Source organism: Myxocyprinus asiaticus, chromosome 8 (assembly GCF_019703515.2).
Source record: "Myxocyprinus asiaticus isolate MX2 ecotype Aquarium Trade chromosome 8, UBuf_Myxa_2, whole genome shotgun sequence".
NCBI lineage: Eukaryota > Metazoa > Chordata > Actinopteri > Cypriniformes > Catostomidae > Myxocyprinus > Myxocyprinus asiaticus.
Window position 1 is genome coordinate 8,294,559 of NC_059351.1, and position 26,642 is coordinate 8,321,200.

Consider the following 26,642-nt stretch of genomic DNA (forward strand, 5'->3'; position numbering starts at 1 on the left):
GGGAGGGGGTTTGCATTGCAGGCATTAGAGAAGTGTAAGAAAAAAAAGAAAGAAAAAAAAAACACAAATTGGACTGCCATCTCTTCTCTGCACAAATGAAGGATGGCCACTAATGTCCTTCGACAGCTAAAAAGGAATTACTGCCAGCTTGATTTTCTCAATTGTAATGCTGCTGTTGGGTTTGATTTGATGCCAAATACCCTCTTTTCATATTTGCTTGAAACACTAATTCAATCTAGCTTCAACAAATGTAACAACAGCACTAATATCATCACCATAATGCAGTGGTATAAAGGGCCAATGTGCTTATATCTGCATGCCGCAGGTTTGGAAAATGGATTAACAGTGGATTGAAAATCATTATAAAAACACACAGTTAATCATTTGGTGTTATTGCACAGCACTCTGGAATACTTGGTTCCCTATATGTCACTCACTCAACGTTGTGTCGATGTAGTGACACTAGGGGTCACTCTTGGGAGCCCCAAACACCAAACACATACGGGTATAAAAGGAGCTGGTATGCAACCGCCGAGATCGCCTAGCTCACTCTCGAGAGTTGCTGTGCGCACACAGGGACCTTGTGCTCCGGCACCTCAGCCAACTGGGGCTTCAGCTCAACTGGGAAAAGAGCAAGCTCTCCCCGGTTCAGAGCATCTCTTTTCTCGGTCTGGAGTTGGACTTGATGACAGCGTGCCTCACGAACGAGTGCGCAGAGTCGGTGCTGAACTGTCTGAAGGCGTTCAGACAGAGAGCAGCGGTTCCACTGAAACTTTTTCAGAGGCTCCTGGGGCATATTGCATCCTCAGCGGCGGCCACACCGCTCGGGTTGATGCATATGGGACCGCTTCAGCACAGGCTTCAGACTTGAGTCCCGAGATGGGCATGGCGCCGCGGGACAGTTAGCGTGGCCATCACGCCGATCTGTCGCCGCCTCTTCAGCCCTTGGACTGACCTTGCATTCCTACGGGCAGGGGTTCCCCTAGAGCAGGTATCCAGGCACGTCGTGGTTACAACAGATGCCTCCAAGACGGGCTGGGGTGCCGTATGCAATGGGCAAACAGCTGCTGGCTCCTGGACTGGCCCACGGCTGCATTGGCACATCAACTGCCTAGAGTTATTGGCAGTACTGCTCACCCTGTGGAGGTTTCGGCCGTTGATCCAGGGCAAGCACGTGTTGGTCCGGACGGACAACACAGCATCGGTAGCATACATCAACCGCCAAGGTGCCAGCAAGGTGCACAACTCGCCTGCTGTCTCCTCCTCTGGAGTCAGCAGCGCCTCAAGTTGCTACGAGCCACTCACATCCCGGGCGATTGCAACACCACAGCGGACGCACTGTCACGTCAGGTTACCCTCAGGGGAGAGTGGAGACTCCACCATCAGGTGGTCCAGCTGATTTGGAGTCGATTCGGTCGAGCACAGGTAGACCTGTTTGCTTCCCGGGAATCCTCCCACTGCCCGCTTGGTACGCCTTGACCGAGGCACCCCTCGATATAGATGCGCTGGCACACAACTGGCCCCCTGGACTATGCTAATACGTGTTTCCCCCAGTGAGCCTACTTGCACAGACCCTGTACAAGGTCAGGGAGGATGAGGAGCAGATCATCCTAGTAGCACCCTACTGGCCCACCCAGATGTGGTTCTCGGATCTCACGCTCCATGCGACAGCCCCCCCCCAGCGAATTCTCCTGAGGAAGGACCTTCTTTCTCAGGGACGGTGCACCATCTGGCACCCACGACCAGGCCTCTGGAATCTCCATGTCTGGTCCCTGGATGGGACGTGGAAGACCTAAGTGGCCTACCACCTGCGGTGGTAGACACGATCACTCAGGTTAGGGCTCCCTCTATGAGGTGCCTGTATGCCTTGAAGTGGCATCTGTTCGCTAAGTGGTGTTCTTTCTGATGCGAAGACCCTCAGAGATGCACAGTCAGATCAGTGCTTTCCTTCCTGCAGGAGAGGCTGAAGGGGCGGCTGTCCCCCTCCACCCTGAAGGTGTATGTAGCCGATATTTCAGCTCATCACGATGCAGTAGATGGTAAGTATTTGGGGAAGCACGACTTGATCATCAGGTTTCTGAGAGGCACTAGGAGGTTGAATCCCTCCAGACCGTGCCTCGTCCCCTCATGGGACCTCTCCGTAGTCCTTCAGGGTCTACAGGGAGCTCCCTTTGAGCCCCTGGAGACAACTGAGCTTAAGGCACTCTCTTTGAAGACTGCCCTCCTGACTGCACTCACTTCCATCAAAAGGGTAGGGGACCTGCAGGTGTTCTCTGTCAGCGAATCGTGCCTGGAGTTCCATCCGGGTTACTCTCTTGTGATCCTGAGACCCCGACCGGGCTATGTGCCCAAGGTTCCCATGACTCCTTTTAGGGATCAGGTGGTGAACCTGCAAGCGCTGCCCCAGGAGAAGGCAGACCCAGCCTTGGCGTTGCTGTGTCCGGTGCGAGCTTTACGCATCTATTTGGATCGCACGCAGAGCCTTAGAAGCTCAGAGCAGCTCTTTGTTTGCTTAGGTGGACAGCGGAAAGGAAGCGCTGTCTCCAAACAGAGGATCGCCCACTGGGTCATCGACGCCATCACGCTGGCATATCAGGCTCAGGACGTGCCACCCCCTGCAGGGTTACGAGCCCACTCCGAGCCAGTGGCGCCTCTTTGGCAGACATTTGCAGAGCAGTGGGCTGGGCAACACCCAACTCCTTTGTGAGGTACTACAATCTCTGGGTTGAGCTGGTCTCGTCCCGTGTATTGGCAGGCACGAGCAGGTAAGTTCCGGGACAACTGGCCAGGTGTACTGCTTGCGCATTGCGCCTTTCCCCTCCCTTGAGGTGAAGACGTGCACTCTTGACTCCCAGTCGTGTTCACAGACTGTGATCCCTGGATGACTTTCCTCTTTAGCCCTCTGGCAGCTGAGTTTGTGGAGAAACTCGCTGACCGGCCCAGTACGTGTGCTAATGAGCCCCCGTACTGAGGTAGGTGCTCCACATGTGCTTGTACACCGAAAGTGACCCCATGTGATATCTTCCACAAAATTGTTTCCCTGACAGCAAACTGCGTCTTCCTTGGGCAGAGGCCCCTCTGCCCCCGGTCGCCATGCTCTGTAGAAACTCCTCCCCCTTTGGGTAGGACCTATCATGGGACCTCTCCACATGACATACTTCCGACAAACTCGGTAAGACCATGTGATGTATTCCACTCAAAATTCCACTCGCCAATTCTCATTGGCCTTTTTTAAAAAAAGCAGAGGTGTTTGGGGATCCCAAGAGTGACCCCTAGTGTCACTACATCGACATAACGTTGAATGAGTGACAGATAGGGAACCAAGTATTCCAGAGTGCTGTGTAATAACACCAAATGATTAACTGTGCGTTTTTATAATGATTTTCAATCCACTGTAAATCCATTTTCCAAACCTGCAGCATGCAGATATAAGCACACTGGCCCTTTATACCACTGCATTATGGTGATGATATTAGTGCTGTTGTTATGTTTGTTGAAGCTAGATTGAATTAGGGTTTCAAGCAAATATGAAAAGAGGGTATTTGGCTTCAAATCAAACCCAACAGCAGCATTACAATTGAGAAAATCAAGCAATTTAAAAAAAGCAAAGATGTTTGGGGCTCCCAAGAGTGACCCCTAGTGTCACTACATCGACACAACATCTCGTTCCCTCCATCAGGGAACGGAGGTTACGAAAGTAACCAAAACGTTCAGATGGGTCATTCACAACATTCTATGGTCAAATATTATTGTATAATGGCCACTTAACTGTATAACTGACAAACTCCTTCCTACATAGATAGCTGTGTTATTTTCTTATTTTCACATAATAAAATAATTTAAACATTTCATTTTTGTTTATTACTGGGATAAATGTACAGTTAGCCTTTGCTTTATGTTTCTTTATTTTTTTATTATGACTGTACATTATCCTTTACTTGTACAATTCCTGGGCAAATCACCTAGATGATCTACAATGTCCAAAATATGAACAATTCATGTTTATTTGCAGGAATTTTAAATAAACCTTGATCTCCATACTTAATGCTTCTATATTAATTGAGCATTAAGTATAGTTACAGCACATTATAATCATATATGAAGTGAATGTATTTGTACAGTTAAGATAAACATGGTTACTGAAGTGGTTAAATTAGACGTCAAATGCTGAAATTAAAGGTTTGCTCCCATGACTGATTGAACGCTCTTTTACAACCAACAAAACAAAAATAGTTATGGATTAAGTAAGCTTACAAATAAATGTGCATTAAAAACTGGCAGGCAGGGTTGACATTATTGTATTATTATCATTAAAATAACATAGAGATAACATCCTTTCAAAAATCTTAGCCTCCAAGAAAAATGTCATGGCCGTTATCACCCAGTTCTCTTGTTTGAGAAGTTCAATAAATATGTTAGTTCTGATATGGAATGAATTTAATTGGATCACTGGAAGCTGATCTGGTTTTAATAATAAAGACTGCAAGCCCCCTTCACTACTTATCCACTAAAGAACTTGAATCTATTTTAACAGACAGGGTTCCTACACTTATGACTAAAAGATTTTCCATGATTTTTCCCTTCATTTGGACAAGGATTATTAAGAGCAATTTTATAGAAATCACACTCACAAAGAGCAATCTCTAGCCAATAGAATATTGTAGACATATGCATAACTAGGAACTTTTCTATTCACTATCACATGATTTTATTATTGATTTTATTATGATTTTATATTATTTCCATAACTTTTCCATACCTGAAAATCACAATTTTAAAATAGCCTCATAATTCCAGGTTTTCCATGACCGTGGGAGCCCTGCACAAATGCCAGAAGAGTGCGAAAGGGAGAAAGTGAGTGAGTGACAAGCAGGAAAAGGAAGAGAAAACTGACTGAGGGGACAAAAAGAGGACACAATCAGCTGAGACAGCTCACACAATGGCCTCGAGAGAGGTATCATAAACCGCAATAACAAAAGAAAAAAAACACATACACAGATGCACATGCACCTCCCTCCACAGAAAAACCTTGAGGACATAATTCGCAGTTCTCGATTTGCATTTAGAAGCAAAAACTGGCGAAACAAGCAAGCATACGATTCATCTAACTTCAATGGACATGCAAACAGACCACACAGTGCACAGTGGTGTGTAATTGTTCAATTTATTTCTCTTCGGTCACACATGCATTGCGTTACAGTATGAACAGTATCAGCAGCTAAATTCATGCCTGAAACTTCTGAAGAATGGCAGATTATTTTTCTTTCACGGCACAATCTTACTTAATCAGGAAGCTGAGAGACAAAGAAAGAGAAACATTTTAATGATAAAGTGTCCATCATCATAAGAAAAGGTATCTAAAGACTGGAAAAGCTCATGAACTTCTGTCACACAATTCTTCCTCATGTATTATTAATGTATATTATTTGCTAAATTCGTTTAACAAATTGTGCCTGGGCTGATGTACAGCAAGTGATAAGTAAAAGCAAAAATCAAGAGCCTCTTTCCAGCTGTAAAATGTTATTACATGCAATACATTTTTAATAATTCTTGGCTCTAAATCTTGGTAATCCAAGTATTGTTGGAATACATTCTACGAACACAGCATTCTGCAGTCTATTTTTTTTTTAGACTGATTAATTAACAATTGTCCCAGGCAACCAACATTTTCCATAAACTTTGATTTCTCCAATATCTCTTTTGGTCTCTTTCTTGTCACATAATGAAATAATTGTAACTCAAACACTGTAAAATATGAATTTACATTTTATCCAGCTTATGGGGATTTTGAGACACAGATACTACACAATGTGAATTACTTTGCATCTACATAAAAACACATGTTAGACCAACAATATTCCCCCAAATATTTTCCCCAAATATTATCAACTCTGTTCAGACAACAGAGCTGTCTGAACAAACAATTCCATGCTGATTTGTGAGTTCCCATCATGCACTGCAAAATTAATAAACTATGCGGTTATTGTTATAGGCTTATTTATTGCTGTTTGCTGATTTTGTTGTTTTTGTTGCCACGATTAGTTAATTGTTGTGTGGAGATGTTAATAGCTTAGGCCCTATTTTAAGAGCGCTAAGCACAGCGCTATGCTTTAAATCATGAGCGCAAAGTCAGTGTGCATGGCCATGAAGTTTTTGTATTTTCGTGCAAGCATGCGCTAAGTCAACACACAATTGGGTTTGACGAAATCACACGCAACGCTCAAATGGGCTGGAATCAGTGCAATTTAATTCTGAGGTTTTCTCCGGTTATTCCACCATCTGCGTCCTATTATATAGTCTATTCCCTCAAGCACCAGCGATATAAACAAAGACAGCACATTCATAAAGTTGGTAGTGTAAATGGACTGTATGCAATTAATTAGAAAAATGTAAATTACGTTCTATTGTGCATTCACTTCGTCCTTGATGATTGTTGGGCATATATCTATGAAATTTACATGCTCCTGTAATACGCATGGAAAATGTGATTCTCGTCAGAATTTGGATGTACGCTCTGTTAAATTATAAAGAACGTTCGTATTATTAATCATTTTCATCTACTGACATACAAATTATGACTAGTATTAACAGTGACCGTATCGGCACGTCCTTCACTTTTACTGGTCGATTTTGAAAAATGTAATTAATTTATTGAAACATGAAAAATATTTCTAAATTGAAATTACACTTCAAATTTAACGAAAATATAATTTAAATAACAAAGTGGCCAAATAAATCATACCAAATCAAAAACATTTTACTATCTCCAACTTCTTCCACCAGCCCATTTTGCAGTGACTTCAAAATCACTCTACGACAACAGGTGGAAAAATAGCATTGCAAATTAGATCATAAATACAATTGCAAATTTAAACATAATAGTAATAATTGTAATTAAAAAAATAAACCAGGACCTATAGATAGTTAAATATTTGTTTCATACAAGACGGCTACAACTCTGATCGTCAGGTACTTAATTTCATGTTCTACTATATTTTCATTTAAGAAGAGTTAAGAGTTAAACGGAGTTAACTTTGCGCAATGACCATTTCTCAGGAAAAGAGCAAATTGCGCTTTGCACCACTTCTTTAACATACAATATACCCACTGTTTGCACGCATACACCCACAATAGTGCAAACACTCCCACCCGTGCCCACTTGCGGTTTGCATTGACACGAAAATTGCAATTAGAATTAGCGCTCTCACGAAAATTGGATAAGACGTTGCGCATGGTTGTTGCGCTTAGTGCTGCACTTTGCGTGCTCATAAAAAGCCCCTGATGTTAATTAGGTTTGTTGAGTTTCATCGTTATTAAGATTTGTGTGTTAAGGTTTGAAGTCTATTGAGGTCTATTGCAAGGCAAGACATACCTTTTTTCAGAGGCAAAGATTGCAGTTAACTTCATAAAAATGTATATAAAAACCATATATAAGATTGAAATGGTGACAAAATGAAAGTTCTCATATTGCGAATTGATGGTTTGCTGAACTAGATATTACTAGTTTTTCAAACAAGGATTTTTGCATTTAGTGAACAAACAAATTCAAACAGTTGCTGAGAGAACTCAAAAATCGAACTGCATCATGTTGCCTTGATTTTTTTTTAAATGTTCAACAATTCCTTTTTTAATATTTATTTGCTATAAAGTGATGTGAAAAGAAGGATATGTAGTCAGCTGCTTATAATAGCAAAATAAACCCCTTCACGTTGCGGTCCTGATCAATATGTCAGGGTTGATTTTGCAATTACAGCTGGCTGATTGTACATTATCCCTTCCTTGACCAACAATGCAGCTCTGAAAGTAGCTTTTATTTTATTTATTTTTTTACAGTAATGGTTATAGATCAATGTTTTCAAAGTCTTACCTGTAAGGATAACCATGATATTTTGATCTGAAGATGGAGAGAAGAAAGCTAAAGAAGAACACCACTAAACCGAGCCCAACAAGACAGATAACTGTAAAGAATAAATTAGAAGAGAAAAACAAAGAGTCACTCTCTTGATAAGCTACATTGATGAATCTTAATTAGTATGCCGCTGCTACAGTCTTCTATAATGGGATTAATCCTTTGGTAAAAATCGTTTTTCATGAACTTTGATCCGTGAGCTAATCCCATACAGCCATCTTAAATTAAGCCATTACTAATGAATGAAACAATAAATCGCTACTTAAATGCTTATAAAATGTGCTGCATCAGCTGCTTTTTCCCTGAGATGAGATGGCAACCACAATTTCATAACCTACCATATCACATTATAAGGTGACTTTAAAGATTAATCAATAATGCTTTGAAGACTGTGCATTTCAACAAAAGCACAATACTTTATAAGCAGCTGATGTTATCAAGGGAAATAAAACAAAACAATAAGTACTTGAGCTTACGCTTTACAATGATTTTGCATGGGCACGGAGTGTTCTTATGCACAACGACTGGCAAAAGCAAGATGTTGAAAGACACCAAAGTTCAATAAATAGATTACATAATTGTCATAATAAAAATAATAAACAGTGCTTCCAGCAACTAATAGAGTTCAACTGAATAACCGCAGGCTGTTTACAGTTGCCAAACAAAGGCAACTTGACACATTACATACCCAATAAACCCATTTAAGTTTGTGTATCTTTTATTCAGGGTCCCCACCCTTTTGACCAATGAATTTTACATGGCAATTCAATTACATTTCCAGGCATTTGTGATCACTGGATAAAGATGTTTTTTTTTTTTTTTTTTTTTTTTTTTGACTGATTTGCAGATTAATAATTTAGACCAATTCCTAAACTGTTCCGACTAATTCACTGAAAAGAACTGACTCTAAAGACGATTCACTGACAAATCAGACATCATTGGCTTGCGAGCAAGTTTTACTTTACACAAGAGCAATATCTACAGTGGCTTATTAAATATTTTAGAGCAGGAAAAAACTTGAAATATTTACAGTATTTTAAATTTAGGACAATTTCCATGACGTTGGAGATTCTATTAATTTCCATGACTTTTTCAGGCTTGGAAAACACCATTTTGAAGTCTCCATGATTGTGGGAATCTTGATCTAATTTTTTCACTTTTTTATGACTAAAATAACTGTCATTAAACAGACAGATCATTATTATTATTATTTCACAGATTAAAAAACATTTGAACTGAAATTAAACATTTAAACATGCACACTCTCAAACTGTAAAAACAAAACTAAACAAAAACAATAATAATAATAAAAAAAATGTTGATGTCTCTCATGGGTATGTCCAATTTTTTGGTCCTATAAAGTTCTTTCTAGAATAAGAATGTCTTCTCATTGGCTATGCTTATGGCTTTGAGGATACCTAAAGGCTACTGGGCATTTTTTTTTTTTTTTTTTGCAGCATCTTCAATATGTATCCCTAACCCACAATTCTATTTGTTTTATAATAATCAATTTACAATATTGTATGGTATTCATGGTACCATTACCAAAAACATTGTAATACCATGGCCATTTTTTGTTAGTGAAAGCTCATGAAGATGGTGCAAAAGGCAATGCATGTGTATAAGAGTTAGTGTGTAAGGAGTAAACATATTAAAGAGCGAGGCAGTGGCAGCTGCTGTTTAGCTGAATGAGAAGCTAATCAGAGCTTAATCAAAGTGTGTTAACCTCCTCAAAATAGGGGCACCTCCAATTACACCACACCACCAGCACTGGTGCTCTTCAGTTTAGTCATCCAGAAACACAGTCTTATACTGAGATCTCAAACAAAACATACACACACACAGTCACACAAACCATGACAGTCTTATCCAGCTTTTAATTTAAAGTTTTACTGTCTACTGAACTTCCCTATATATTGTTTTCAAGGCTCCAAAAAACAGCATTTACCTTGATGCTCATTTCTATAATCTTTCAATGACTCGTTACAAAAGCTTTCACATAAGAAGTGGAATAGTAGTCTTTATGAGCAAAAGGATTTTACATTATACAAAGATGACTAACTGAGATATGACATTTAAAATGTGCAAAACATTTATTTTCAGGTTCGTCTGTGTTGTGGAGTAACTAATGTGATGTCGCAGAATAATGGTGCACTGGTGCAATCACATTTGGCTGACTTCATATGACTTGATTAAACACCTTGCAGCTCTGACAGTCTTCATTTACTATAGCGTCTGCCTTTCTTAAAATGCTTTGAGTCAGTGTGTTTCCATGACAACAGCTGGGTTTGATTTACCACTGACTTTGAAAGTCTTCTTATTTTGCATAGCAGCAATTAACATTATAGGTCACCAGAGGTTCAGGTTTGTTTTGTAGCCTGCACTTTTATTTTTAGTAGCAAGACATGGCGAGTGTGTGAATGTTTTTAATAGAATAAAAGTGCAAAACTAATTTGAAACCAAATATTTGGGTAATTGATACAGTGCTGGGTAGTATGGACTACATCTAATCTGGTTTATGTAGCAGATTACAAAAATCAAGTAATTGTAATACGATTACGCACGATTTTTAAATAAGTACAATCAGATAACAGATACTTTTTTCCCTTGACTTTCAAAGAATCGCAGGAGCGGGTACTAACAAATAGCATATTTCTTGTTTGACTTCATGCTTCATGTGAAGAAGTCTAAACTGAAACTAAATGCACCTAAAATTTGATTTTCAACAAAACATGCTATAAATAATGCAAAAATAATCAATAGTCCAAAAGTAATCAGATTAGATTACCCAAAAGTATAATCTAAAAATTAACATTACTGATTACAATTTTAGTTGTGTAATTTGTAATCATTATTAGATTACATTTCAGAGGTAATCAAACACTGCTGATGCATACTGTACAATATTTTTTTTTTATGAATAGCAATATTTTACATTAACATTTACATGAATGTACTGTATATGGGAAATTATATAACTTAATATCACTCCAACTAGTCACCTATCTTTCAAGTTTTTTAAATATGTAACTATTTTTAATCATCTTTTTGCCTTTACTTTAAAAGAAAATTGTTCCATGTAGTCTCTTATTTATTATGTAATAATATCTGCATAAATAATAATAAAAAATAAGTGTTATGCAGTTTTAGATGCCTTATTGCTTTTATACAATATTTACTGTATCATAAATATACTAGAATGGACAGAATTTGTCATTAAAAAGTTATTTTATTAAGCAAATAGCTTAAGTGCCACTAGAAGATATAGTTTGTCATGGAAACAATATCAAAATGTTATTCCAAGAGTGCTGTGCAGTGTGCAGAGATACACAAAATAACTAGGTAAAAAGATGTTCTCTTTTGTAGGAACTCGAGCTGCGTAATCGCATTGGGACACGCCCTGAGGGTCACGTGGTCTGAAGCCCTCATACAATCACACCAATTTATTGGCTGATGGTGCTTAAGCGACGCCCCTAGGGAGCTACGTCATGGGCTTCATAAAGGCGCTCGCTTCAGGCCATCAAGTCAGATATTCTGTTCTTCAGTGCACAATCTTGTCTGGCCCGTGTTGGACCAATGACTCAAGTCGAAGCGAGGATCACTATTATTCTCCTTTTTGAGTGGCAACACAGGATGAAATTTAAGAAGCGACTCACGTTGTTTTATACAGCATAATTTCAGAGCAATTTTAATGTGTTTTTTTCCAAACATTACAAGGGTCCAACGGGGACAGCGACACTGTTCGAGGCTCACAATTTCTCACCACGAGGCATTATCCACACTTGTTCCAGTTCCATGGCCTCCAGATTGGAGCTCAGTGTGTGGGGGCAGTTTGGGATTTTGGCTTTGTGTCTGAGAAGATTGGAGTGCGATCGGATTCTTCCTCATGTTTGTCGCCCTCTCCTTGAGTGAAAGCGTGAGTCTCGTCGGACATGATTTGAGGACTAGCTCGGCAGCCATTTTCTGAAGAATGCTTAAAGTCTATGTTCAAATATATATAGTCAAACAGACTTATATTTAAATGTCAGCTCATGCTTTTGCAGATGCTGTACACTGAAATACCCAACTGGAAAAATCTCTACTTTGTGTTACATTATAGTGTCAGAGTTACGCCTGACATGTGACGAGATGTGTCAAGTCGCACAACGATGACTTTAGGTTGTCTACAGTGTAAGTGTTTAAGCTGCACGCCACCTCAGAATGTCACTAATTATAGACCCATCAGCTTTTAGCTCGAGGCTAGATTTCAACAGTACAACGAGAGACTTTGTATCCTACTTGTATTCAGTATTTTTTTATTCCCTATATCCCCATGATATTAACTGGCATTAATATTGACTTTGCAGGGGCTATTTTAGAATAGCAAAACAATTTTACTCTTGCAAAAATATTTTGGCAAACCACTGTGGCAAAAGTATTTTTCCCATTCATTTTTTATAGTGATTAAAAAAATTCTTCATTAATAAGTTCTAAAACATGAACCTGAACAGTTAAGAATGAAGTAAAATGGTATGAAAATATATAAAACTATTGATTTAAAGTTGATGCCTATAGTAACAATATATTTTAGGTTTATTGCAAAAAATATAAACAGTATATAAAGTTTGGTACACAATGTAATTGCTGCTTATTTCTAGGAATGTGTATGGTACCCTTTTTAACATTCGGTTAACCACAAGGTTTCATAAATGGTTAACCGGTTTTTCGTTGGGAGTCGGGACGTTGGAATAAATTTAATGGAATGTAATTTCCTCAAATACTACTCAAAATAGCAGAAAATAAAGTGCACAGTGAGCTATGAGCCTAAATAGTCAACACATAGATCTTTAAATGATAAAATCTCACATTTAAGTCAAACAAAAATAATCAAACTGTCACTGCCTGTATATGCGCTCTGCCAGAAAGGTTCACATTTCCGAGAAGCAGCAAATGCAAGTATTATCATGTGCGTGGAGTTACACTGCTGTGGTTAAATAGCCTCTTCAGGGGGCTTTGATTTTAAATGGTTTCAAATTAAATTGCATTGCACTTGTCTAATTATTGTACATAAATATGCACACTAGAGCAAAAGGAAAAAAAACACTATCTTACCATTTATCAAGAGCTGAAACTTTGCTTGGAGTCAAAAACAACCTTGAATCATGTTTGATGGTGTAACAGTCACATTAAGTTTTCTTTGAAACCTGAACTTCAGAACGCAGCACAATGTATGAAACACAACGCAGGTGTTTGGAGATACATTTATACAAATTTAAAATCTTTTAAATTTTTCTTAGTGTCTGAAACCATGGCGATCCTGCAAAAGATACTGAACGAAAAAACTGTGAGATTCTGTGCAACAGTCAAAGACGTTCGTCCAACACATGTTAACAGTATATAGAAAAACAGTGCAGACGCACACAAAAGCATTTCTGAACAGCCCATAACTCACCCTATTCTTGAAAAACTGACCCAAACCGGCCGGTTTATTGGACTTGTCAAGTTTGGGTTGGGCTGAAGAGCTCATGTATGTGTAGAATAACCGAATGGGGATTTTGGTATTCGAATAGTGGCACGTCGAACAGTTAACCGAATGTCGACCTACCGTGCACATTCCTACTTATTTATACATTTTGAAACATGATTTAAATCAGAAGGCCAGAGACCAGAAACATCATGAGTTAGCACTTATGTATCGCACTTATGTAATTTAAGTTCCCTATCTGTCACTCACTCGACGTTGGTGTCGATGTAGTGACACTAGGGGTCACTCTTGGGAGCCCGAGACACCTCTGGTCTTTGATAAAAGGCCAATGAAAATTGGCGAGTGGTATTTGCATGCCACTCCCCCGAACATACGGGTATAAAAGGAGCTGGTATGCAACCACTCATTCAGATTTTCTCTTCGGAGCCGAACGGTCATGCTCATTGAGCTGAATACTACTGTTCATTCACCTGCTGGATCTGACGGCGCATTTCAGCGGCTTCTCCCTCCTCTGCACTGGTGCACTGCAGAGAATGCCCCTGGGCGCTTCGGCAGAAAAACTAGAGAGTATATTTTCTGAAAGAGCATTTTTTCCCCTCTAAAAGAGTATATATTTCTCTAAAAGAGCGCACACACAGAACGTCTTTTTAAAGACGCGTCTTTTTAAAGATGCTTTTCCGATTGTGTGTTATTCCTGGTTGTGCTCGTTATCTCTCGCCTTCTAACGGTCACGATCACTGTCTTTCGTGTCTGGGCACTGCTCACGCGGAGACAGCGTTCGTGGATGGTCACATTCTCATTGCGAGAATATGTCCATGGCAACGTTGCGGTCGCGGCTCGCCTTCGTAAGGAAGCGAGCCACCCCAGAGGTTCCCGCTTCGGTCCTTTTACCCACGGGTTTGAGGCCAGCGCGGCTAGCACTGGGGGCGATTTGGGGACCCCAATGGGACCGCCTCCGGCGGGTATCCCCCCGCGGAACTCCCATCCCCCAGCACGCTCGTCTGCCCCGATCGGGCTTCCGGGTGAGTCCGCCGGCTCGTCTCACGGCGAGTTCGACCTCTTATTCGGAGCCCGCGAAAGTGATGAGCTCTCGAGCGCAGCATCGGAGAGCGGGCTCGTCCAGTCGGAAGCCTCGGCTGGGCTCCTCCCTTCGGGGTCGATCGCCCAGTCACAGGCTGACGCGGAGATGACGACATGCTTTCCCGGACAGCCGCGAGCGTCGGTTAGAGTGGATTTCACCGCTCTTCCCTGAACCCTCGCGGCTCTGTGATTGGTTCCTGGGCTCGCGGCGCCGCTCAAAGCCACGCCCCGCCCCGTTCCTTTCTTCCCGGAAGTGCATGAAGAGCTGACAAGATCGCGGGAGGCACCTTTTACTGCCCGGTCCCGATCTTTTCAGCTTCCCCGCTCTCACTACCCTCGATGGTGGGGCGGCCAAGGGTTATTCGGCAATCCCCCGGTGGATAAAGGCGCTCGCGGTGCACCTATGCCCGCAGAGCGCCGCCACCTGGCGTGGGTGCCCAAAGCCCCGTCCAAGGCCTGTAGGTTTACGTCGTCTCTGACGGTCGAAGCCTACGGCGCTGCTGGACAAGCCGCCTCCGCCCTGCACGCCATGGCTCTCCTGCAAGTCTGCCAAGGCGCTAAAGGAACTGCACGAGGGTAGTTCCGCCCCGGGATTGATGCAGGAACTGCGCTCGACAACCGACCTCGCTCTCCGAGCGACGGAGGTCACGGCACGGTCTCCCGGGCGGACGATGGCCACACTAGTGGTCCAGGAGCGCCACCTTTGGCTCAACCTGGTCAAGATGGGTGAGGCCAACAGGACACGATCCCTTGCTGCCCCCATTTTCCAGGCGGGCCTATTCGGCGACACTGTCGAGGACTTTGCCCAGCAGTTCTCGATGGTAGAGCAGTAGATGGGTGCTAGCCGGCTTGTCCTGCCCCGGCGTGGCTCAAGATCCCCCCATCTACTCATCGCCGAGGGCGTCCCCCTGCGGTGACTGCACCGGCTCCGCCGCAGCCCGCCCCTCCGGCCCGGCCCCGGCGTGGAGCCCACCGCAGGAAGCCGACGCCACCCGTCTCACAGCCGGCACCGAAGAACCCACGGAGGTCTTCGAAGCGCCCCTGAGACGGGCGACCCAGGGACAACGAAACCCGCTGCTCTGGAGCTGGTAAGCAGATCTTCTTTTTGTTACCTTTTGCATTTAATTGCGCTGCATGCCCAAGTGGCTGCAGTACTTAAGAGCTCCGCAAGAGTGGTTTCCTTGTTCCCTGGGTCACATATTCGGTGTGTACGGCTGGCATCACGACCACCGTCCACCACTCCATTTGGCAGGTTGGCGCTCCAGCGGCGGCCTCCCGCCCTGAGCGCCCAGCTGTGGCACAAATCTGCCCCCGATGTGACAGTCTCCACGGGTCATGAGGATAGGCCTCTTCCTCCCCCGTCCCAGGCTGTTCCGGGGGTGGTCACAAGGAGCCAGGTAAGTGCTTCGATGTCCTCTGACTCAGCACGGCCACGATGGGGTGTGGCACCTCAGGCTCCGCCCCGCCGCGAGGCCCCACCCGCCGGTACATCCGATGACGTTGTCCCTTTGGTCCCCCTTGCGCGGAACTCGGGTGCATGGCTTGCGCTTTCCAGTCCGTCGCGAGGGCTGGTCCGGACCGTCCGACTCGGCTGCACGATTCACTTCGCTGGGCATCCGCCCAGGTCCAGCGGTGTCCACTTCACCTTGGTGGAAGATGGAAACGCTGCTACCTTGCGCGGAGATCGCTACCCTCCTACGGAAGGACGCGATAGAACCTGTCCCTCCAGCCGAGATGAAGAGGGGGTTTTACAGCCCCTACTTCATTGTACCGAAAAAAGGCGGTGGGTTGCGGCCAATCTTGGACCTGCGAGTACTGAACCGGGCCTTACACAGACTCCCGTTCAAGATGCTGACGCAAAGACGCATTCTAGCGAGCGTCCGGCATCAAGATTGGTTCGCGGCGGTAGACCCGAAGGATGCGTACTTTCACGTCTCGATCCTTCCTCGACACAGACCCTTCCTGCGGTTTGCGTTTGAGGGTCAGGCGTATCGGTACAAGTCCTCCCTTTCGGCCTGTCCCTGTCTCCTCGCGTCTTTACGAAGATCGCAGAGGCTGCCCTTGCCCCGTTAAGGGAGGTGGGCATTCGCATTCTCAACTATCTCGACGACTGGCTAATCCTAGCTCACTCTCGAGACGGGTTATGCGCACACAGGGACCTGGTGCTCTCACACCTCAGCCGACTAGGGCTTCGGGTCAGCTGGGAAAAGAGCAAGCTCCTCCCGGTTCAGAGCATCTCTTTTCTCGGTTTGGAGTTGGACTCAGTCTCCTTGACGGCGCACCTTATGAACGAGCGCGCCCAGTCGGTGCTGGCCTGTTTGAAGGCGTTCAAACAGAAAACAGCGGTTCCACTGAAACATTTTCAGAGGCTCCTGGGGCATATGGCGTCCTCGGCGGTGGCCACCCCGCTCGGGTTGATGCATATGAGGCCGCTTCAGCACTGGCTCCAGACTCGAGTCCCGAGACGGGCATGGCGCCACGGGACACACCGCGTGGCCATTACACCGGTCTGTCACCGTCTTTTCAGCCCTTGTAAGTTCACCTTTGTGACGTGCACAAAAACACTTGTGCATACATTCATATGCAAATGACACACACAGACACAGCCATCAATCTATTACTCTAACCCTATCACATAAATAAATCAGTGTGCCCATCTCATGTATCTCCAGAGGCTGACAGAGGGTCACCCAGCAGTGCCTACAGAGCAAACATCTACCTCAGCTGCAGGGCCTTCCTCCTCCTCTTACACCCCAGGGAACATGCTTCAAGATGGGCATGCTACCCTCCTCTCTTGCCCTTCTGTCTACGTATACTCTATCAGGGTTCCAATACTTTTTGACCAGTGAGTTTCTATGACTAAATTCTATTCATTTCCGTATTTCTTTCTAGTCGTTTGTGATTTTAAGGATTTAGGATTAGATTTTAAAGGATTAGGTAGAATGTTAGGGACTGACTGTCTCAGTCACCATTCATTTTCATTGCTTCTTTTTCAAATGCATTTTGTTAAAGAAAATTGTGATTTAGGTTGTCGGTCCCTAACATTCTGCCTAACATCTCCTTTCTGTGACATCACTATGGGTTCTGCATACATATTACTCGACAGCAAGAGTAATATCTAGCCGATTAAACATTGCAGAGCAACTAGAAAAAAAAAAAAAAAAAAAAAAAAAAAACAATATTACATGACTTTTAATATTGCATTAATTTCCATAACTTTTCCAGGCGTGGAAAACACAATTTTGAAATTCCCTGATACTTCCACATTTTCCATGACTGTGGGAACCCTGTCATTTCCTTCTTCACTGTCTATCTCTGTAAACTGACTTGCTTCAGACAAAAGCACTTCAAACCTTTTCAGAGGCTGGCTGATGAGATTATTATAATGTAGATTCATATGTGCCTAACGGTCAATAAAAACTGACAGGTGTAAGAAAAGCCAGCGCTGGGCAGACAAGGTGCCACTGCTGGTTTAATTATCCGCAGACCTAAGGTGACCTCTGACCCCTGTGCCACAGCCATGGTGTGGCGGATGATGGCCTCAGCAAATTTAGGTAGCGGAGGAGAAATGTGAGACACAACCTCTGGAGAGAGCAAGTTAAGGAGTGTGTCATTAGGCACCCACTAATGTGAGCTTTATGACAAATGAAATTATTTTACAACATCTGACTGCATCGATTAACAGCTGCATGTTGAATTGCAATTCATCTTTTTTCTTGCATTCATGTGCATGCCAAATTGTGACTGGCCCTTTCTAATATCTATTTAACCATCTTAACACTGCAAAGACGGTGTCACTTTATGTGTTGATTCTCATGCATGCGGTATTTCAAATATGCAGATACAAGGCTAGAACTCCCACAGCATACTTTTGCAGCCTTGCAAGGATTAGTATTTCCCTTAACACATACTACTATAGAACAATTGCAAATGCAGTGCTTGCTCTAAAATACATAATAAACAATAAGGTAGCCTGATATGTTCATATTGTTTAAATCTAAGCTCACTGTATTGCACGACTATTCAATTGGCGGCCCGTCAATTATTTTTATCTGGCCCTCCATCTAATTTTGATAAAATCACCTCGCTATCTGATAATCAGTACTCTGTCTGTGCAAAACTCAGTGGTGAATTTTAACAGCAATCAGCGGCATGCAGACTGGCATTTAGCGGTAAGTTTAAAAATACTCAGAGGCACGTCCAACACCATTCAGCTGTCGTCAGAGCACAGATTTGGACCGGAGAGTGCTTGTTTACTTTACTTTCTGGCTAACGTCCAGTGACACTGCTTTCCAAAACACGAACCAGCAAAGGTGAGCATATTAGATTGTGTCTTATTCAATTAAATATATTTATGCACATTGCTAAGCTGTGATGTGGATTGCAGACAAATATTGACGTAAAAATATATTATCACAGCAGTTGATGGCAACTGCACAATCATATTCTACAAAAGAGATATTGATGATGAAAAGTGAATTTTCTAAGAAAACTTTGCTTTTTTTCTCCATGCTTCAAGTGTTAAACGGGCATGTCTCACCTGTTCAGGGTCTGTACAGCTCGTAAAAAGTGCTAACGTCAAGCGCCACTGAACCTGCATATATGCATATATGACTGTGTTTGGCTCTATGTACAGATATGTGTCCGCAATCCTGATCATCAAATCAGTTTGTTCTGTTTAATGATTATCTGCACAAATATCTGGCTAATGCACTGGCCCCTGTGTGCAAATACACAATATTTGCAGGACAAGGAAAGGCTCATTTTCCCCTCATTGAATGGAAGGATAATGGAGAAAGAGGAAGATTTTTTTTAATTTATTTTTTAGTTCTAAATATATTAATATGTGAAATGGTCTATATTAGTTGGCCATTGTTTTCTTATGTTGGTTATATTGTTATATTTTCAAAGATATGGGCTTTAGACTAAGTTCCTCATAATTTTCATAGTTTGTAAACAATAGCCCAGATGTGTTGAAATGATCCATATGTTTTTCTTTTCAAAGTAAAGTTAAATCAAAATCTATTTGTTAGTTAAGGATATTAAGTCATGTTTTTTTTAAGTCTTTTTTTATAAGTCTTTTTTTAAGTCTTTAATTATAATAATTACTCACCCATATGCCATCCCAGATGTGAATGACTTTCTTTCATCTGCTGAACTCAAATTAAGATTTTTTAGAAGAGTATGTCAGCTCTATAGGTCCTTACAATGCAAGCGAATGGGTGCCAAAATTTTGAAGCTCCAAAAATCACATAAGGCAGCATAAAAATAATCCATAAGACTCTAATGGTTAAATCAGTGTCTTCAGAAGTGATATAATAGGCGTGGATGAGAAACAGATCAATATTTAAGTTCTTTTTTCCTATAAATTCTCCTCCCTGCTCAGTCAGTCTCCACTTTAACTTTTACTTTCACATTCTTCCACTTGTGTTTTTGGTGATTCACATTCTTCATGCATATCGCCCCCTACTGGGCAGGGAGAAGAACTTCTAGATAAAATTGACTTAAATATTGATCTGTTTCTCACCCACACCTATCATATCACTTTTGAAGATCTGGATTTAAACACATGATTCGTATGGATTACTTTTATGATGCCTTCATGTGCTTAATGGAGTGTCAATATTTTGGCACCCATTCACTTACATTGAATGGACCTACAGAGCTGAGATAGTCTTCTAAAAATGTTAATTTGTGTTCTGCAGAACAAAGAAAGTCATACACATCTGGGATGACATAAATTATCAGAGAAAATACATTTTTGGATGAACTATCCCTTTAAGGAACAGTGGCCAGTCCTTGAAAATGTTAATTGAATACCCCTGACTTTTTTTTAATGTTTTATGTTTATATTAATGGTGTTTAGTTGTGTTTTCATGATAAAATGTTACTTAAAATATAAGGAAAAAATGTTGGCCCCCGTCAACTTTTCAGTTGAATAATTGGGGCCCCGCAGGAAAGTAACTGAAGTTGTATTGTTTCATAAGAGTACTGCACACCAAAATGTTACTCTATCAAAAATTTGAATGTGTTCACATGTTATATCACAATTCTGCCCCAGTTCTAAAGTGGTAACACTTCTCAATTCCAACTGATGTGAATTTGAGTAGTATTTAATAGGAGTGTATAACACAAGTAGGTTAAAAATGACCTGTACACTAAATGCAAATAATGCTACTCTTGACTTACACACAGGCTCCCACACACACATAAATGGAAATTACCATAATTTTACACACACACATATAGTAATTACAACCATTTTTCTCCTCTTTTTCTCAATGGTCAAAAATTGGAAACATTTGCCATCAGCACTTTCCTCATTTGCCATCAAGGTAAATTTAAAACCAAGGCAAAAATAACTCAGCATTTAAATATTACCCATAATTCCTGCTATTAACATATCAAAAGCTGGGGATGACTATAGAGGTGGGATGGAGGCCATCACATTAAGTGGTCTCCACACCTAAATCAGTGATAATAATGGAAAGCATTCATGTGTCAGAGTTTGGAGGCGATACTTCTCTTTATGGGAACCCCTGAGAAGCACTTTGAATGGGGGAGTGAGAGTGGGTGTGACGTTAGAAGCTCAGAGGGGAAAAAAGCAGTCATGTAACAAAATCCTGTAAGTGGGACAAAGGCTGGAGGTGATTCAGGGCCACACACTTATGCAAGACACACACTCATGCTGACAGTTATCATCAGACAAACACACACTTAAAACACACACACAAAAGTAAAAGATACTATCAAATATGCGAAGGCAAAATATGCCCCTTTTGATCATTTTATGCTTCATTAGAATCAGAATGAGCTTTATTGCCAAGTATGCTTACACATACAAGGAATTTGTCTTGGTGACAGGAGCTTCCAGTACACAACAATACAAAAACAGCAACACGACTTTTAAAAAATAATTAAAATTGAATATAAAATAGATATATATTGAAAAGAAATATAATAAGAAAGTATATATAGAATACACAATAGACAATATTTTATATATATATATATATATATATATCTATATATAGAAAATAAAAGGTGTTTTCCTGTGCAAACTCGCAGCCATGATGCTAGGGTGTTGTGGGTGGTTGACAGGACTTAGCTATGCAATTTCTAGGAAGTTCTGGGTGTTTCCTAGCGTGTTCTATCATCAGCAAGGCAAAAACATAAGTCTGATCACTCAGAAAACGTGTAACAGATCGAGGGTCATTATAAAATCGCACATTTTGAGGCATTGTCACAATAAATGAAACAAAGTAAAAATAAAAATAAATATGCATTTATTCTTGGCTTATCATTTCCTTTCCCCCCATAAATGCCCGCTAGTAAAAAAATAAAGAAAAAATAATAATAAAAAAATAAAAAATAATGATAATATAATAATAATAATAATAATAATAATAATAATATATATATTAAAAAATATATATATATATTTTATTTTTTTATTTTTTCAACTGGATTTTGCTAAACTGAGCAAAATCTGATTAGTTTCCCACTGGTTAAAACTGTAAATTTGTTTCATTGGGCTATCCAAGGAGTAAAACACATGTGCCCACTTACCTGGGTAGAATTTGTGATTAAATGGGTGAAAAACACACCTCTACTCAACACACTGTGTGAATGAGGTATCATTCACTGCTGTAGCACAAATGGTGCAGGATGAGCACCAAGTTTATTACCTTGGCTTATGGGGCTTTTCCACTGCATGGTGCAGCTCTACTCGACTCGACTCGACTTTTTGGGGGTTTTGCACTGTGGATAGTACCTGGTAACTGGTACTTTTTTTAGTACCACCTCTGTCGAGGTTCCAAGCGAGCCGAGCCGATACTAAATGTGATGTCAAAACCCTGCAGATCACTGATTGGTCAGAGAGAATCGTCAGTACCAGCGTCACTGGATTTGTGAAACGGGACATCAACACGCTAGTTTTAAAGTTAGCAACAGCGACAGCAATATCATTTGTTCACGCGACTTTCGAATTGTAAAAAGAAATGGCTGTGCGCAAAACCACGCCATGGTCAATAAACGAGATGCAGACGTTCCTCACGTTAGTGACGGACGAAACGACGCGAAACGAAAAAGTCTTTCAGGAAGTGTCTCAGCTGTTGGCCGCACGACCAGCGAGCAATGGGAGGGAGAGTGCCCTGGACTCGACGTTGCTGGAGTCCACGATGGAGGATGGTACGTTTTGTTACGTTAACTCTATATTCTGCTTGAAAGCCTCACTTTATTTAGTTGACCAGCTACTGGAAAGCTTGCTTCTAAAACAACCAGGCAAAATCACCAAGCAACAACTGCTTTATGCAGCACAATGAGCTAGTAGCTAACAGCTAGCGGTTGTGTTATTGTTTATGGTCAGTAATGTTTGTGTCGCGTTTAAGACGATGTCACGGCAGTAGAGGTGGCGCAACTATTACGATCAGCCTATAATCCCACCCACGTTGAGGTGGCACTAAATTGCAGTGGAAAAGCAAGCTCAGAAAAGTAAAGCGAGCAGAGTAGAGTCCAGTCGAACCGTAATGTGCAGTGGAAAAGTGCCATTAGTGGTTTGTTTAAACCCCTAACCCCAAGTATGAGCTGTATAATAGTGATGCTTGCCTTAGCAGGCACCACTAAAAAGAGAGAAAGCAGTATGAATAAAATGAATTTACTCCTCCGCTTGCCCACGTCTCCCTTGGAGGTGGCGGCTTCATTCAGAAGGACCATTCCCATTGTGATGGCCGCATCTGTGATGGAAGTCAAGGAAATGTAAAAGTGGTGGCCTCCAAGCTGGATGTGATTGTTTTTTTACAAGAAGCACCTTGGGGGGGGGGGGGTTGGGAGTTGGTGGAAGGTAGATAGACAAATACTAAGTGTTCTGCCAGTAGCCAGAAGCTCCTCTCTTCTCCACCAGCTGAGCCAGATTGTAGCAGAGGGTCTCTGTCAGTCTGCCTGCTACCCATCAGGCACAGTCATCAAACCCCCTTAATTACAGTGGAAGTTCACACATAGACTGACACTCAAGAGAACATGCCCAACACGGCCAGCTGAGTGAGTGATTAATAGACGTCAACTGTTTAAAATCACTTCAATAATGTCAAGATGCATACTTTTCATCTAGTTTTTGTTAGCGCTGAAAAAAACGTGAAATTTGGTTGGTGGAAGGTGGATAGACAAACACTAGGCGTTCTGCCAGTAGCCAGAAGCTCCTCTTTTCTCCACCAGCAGAGCCAGATTGTAGCAGAGGGTCTTTGTCAGTCTGCCTGCAACCCATCAGGCACAGTCAACAAACCCACATAATTACAGTGGAAGTTCACACATAGACTGACACTCAAAAGAACATGCCCAACATGGCCAGCTGAGTGAGTGATTAATAGCTTCCATCAGTTGTTTAAAATCACTTCAATGCTGTCATGATGCATACTTTTCATCTAGTTTTTGTTAGAGCTGAAGAAATTTGAAAAAGCTTTATCTCGTTGTTGTTGTTAGTGCTAGAAAAAAAAAAAAAAAAAAAAAAAAAAACTTGTCAAGACAAGACAAAACAAACACCAATTGTTTTAAATTACTTCATTATCGTCATGATGCATACAACAAAACAAAACACACACACACACACACACACACACACACACACACACACACACACACACACAAATAAAACAAAACGAGGCAAGACAAGACAAACTAAAACAAACCCAAACTGTTTAAAATCTGGTTATTATTGTCATGATGCATACTTTTCATGTTTTTGTAAGCATTTACAAAGAAAACAAAAAACAAAACAAGATGAGACAAAACAAAACAAAAAACAAGACAAAACAAGAAACAAACATCAACAACAACAAAAAAAAATTGTTAACAAACATCTGTCAGTAATTTGGCAGACAAGAATAAAGGAGTGAATGGACATTTTGTCATAATTTACTTAACCACATCATTCGAAACCCATATAAATTTTCTTTCTTTCTTGGAACATAAAAGTAATTTTCAGTAACACTTTACAATAAGGTTTCATTCATTAACATCAGTTAATGCATTAGGTTATCATAAAATAACAATGAACAACAATTTTTACAGAATTAATTAACCTCTGTTAATATTAGTTGATAAAAATATAATTGTTCCTAGTTAGTTCATAGTGCATTAATTAATGTTAACAAATACATCTTTTGATATTAACATTATATTAGTGTTTCTTAAATTAACATTAACTTAGATTAATAAATGCTGTAGAAGCATTATTTATTGTTAACTAAAGTTAACAAATGGAACCTTATTGTAAAGTCTTATCTAGATTTATGTAGGACACAAATATGTTATGCAGTCCTTTTTGAGTCCAACGTGGTAATCATTTCCATTTATTTCCATCACATGGAAAAGAACATCTTGGACCTACTGCAAAATATCTTATTTTGTGTTACAGAGAAGAAAATCATATGGGTTTTAAACTACATGAGGGTAGGTAAATGATGATAGCATTTTCATTTTTATGTGAACTATTCCTTAAACACACAACTAACCTCAATTATTCATTAAAATAAATTAAAACAATGGTACCAAGTATGGTATACAGATCTGTATGGAAAAAAATGTCAGAGGGTTGTTAAAGGTTTACTTCCTTTACAGAAAAATGTGGCAAGTTCATGGTGTAGAGTGAGGCTTTTTCTGAAAGGATACTCAATAGAAGAATAATGTGAGATTCAGCCACAAATTGAGCTTGACTGCTGCCATGGATATAACTCTGAAAGAGAGAGAGAGAGAGAGAGAGAGAGAGAGAGAGAGAGAGAGAGAGAGAGAGAGAGATTAAGAAGATAATAAGGCAAACAAGCAGACAATAGACCTTTCAAACTCTGTTTTCACAAAGTCCTATCACTGGAAACATGGATGTATAATACTGTGTCTCTATGATCAGTAACGCGTTGTATTTATCATACCAAAAAGGCATGAACACAAACTGCACACAGGGCCGGATTAAGGTCTGCACAGGCCCATAGGATTGGAGGTCTCCAGAGGTACTGTATATACATTTACATAAATTATGAATTTCTGTTCCGTTCTCTCACTGTTACCTACTTGGTGCACTGCACTCTGATTTGCAAGATCTTGTCAGTGTGCAAAAGATGTGCACCAATCAGAATTAAACATCACAGGTTTCTGACTTTTAAAAATGTAGCTAGCTTCAATTTAGAAATTGCACTTGCTTATACCATAATTTTATTGCTATTAATTGCATGGCCCTACCAAAGGGCCCTGATGTAAAATATCAACAAGAATAAATTCATGTTAGGCCTGTCAACGTATTAGTTTGCTGCATGGCCCAAAAGTGTTACAAGCATAAGCACAGAGTCAAGAATAATCCTTAATGTATTGAAGTTTTTAGAACTGTTATGGGGATGATTCAGACTGAAATAACTGGAAGAAAAATATTACTTGGATCAAACATAAATAGAACAAAATCATGAATCTTTAAAATGTATTTCAATAAAATTCATATTATTATTATTATTTTTAAGGAGAACTTCATTGCATTACTTTCTGCTTGGAATTATTTTCCTCTATAACTTTAATATAAATTATTATTGGTTCATATATATTTTCATGCACTCTTTGCACTAAAGACAACAATATATTCATTTTCAAATCGCTGTCCGTGACTTCTAACCGGAAGCTTTAGAGAGAGATGAAATGTCGTTAAGACCGCGATGTGATGAGTGTAAGAGTTTTCCTGCGAGTAAGTTTAACAGATGTGTATTATCCCCAAGTCAATCAGGGTTAATATAGCAGACTTTATATTAACACTACTTGTGTAACAGATGTGAATAAAAAAGAGAACATATCCTGTCAAACGGATGCATTTCAGGACTGTAAATAAATGGCGACGGATCAAACAGAAAGCATCATATGACAAAACTGATTGACTGTCCTGCTGATATCAGAAACAGTTGGCAAAAGTTAACAGCACATAAATAAAACAATTTGCTTTTAATAACATAATAATGTGCATTCGCGTGGGTGCTGCTGCCACATAGCAGTCGACGCGGACACCTCAAAACTGCACTGTGGCTCGTCAAATCTGAAAGCTAATCTGCAGACCTGACACAGTTATGGCTAGTTGACCGGGAAGTTGAAGAGGTAGGCGATGGCTCTGCATTATCTATTATAGCACAGCTGTTAGGTGCAGGAGCAGCCATTTGCGGTGGC

General features: G+C 41.0%; 1 protein-coding gene across 1 annotated transcript in view; it reads right to left on the bottom strand.

The window, feature by feature from the left end:
* Positions 1-5,148: 5,148 nt before the first annotated feature.
* LOC127444533 (tumor suppressor candidate 3) overlaps positions 5,149-26,642 on the bottom strand; it is a 116,087-nt gene continuing 94,593 nt past the window's right edge. Inside the window, exons 7-10 of the mRNA XM_051703944.1 lie at positions 25,119-25,182; positions 23,114-23,188; positions 7,868-7,958; positions 5,149-5,294 (exon numbers count right to left, since the gene is read on the bottom strand). Of these exons, the coding sequence (XP_051559904.1) occupies positions 5,279-5,294; positions 7,868-7,958; positions 23,114-23,188; positions 25,119-25,182 (246 nt within the window). The 3' untranslated portion in view covers positions 5,149-5,278. The remainder of the gene's footprint in view (positions 5,295-7,867; positions 7,959-23,113; positions 23,189-25,118; positions 25,183-26,642) is intronic.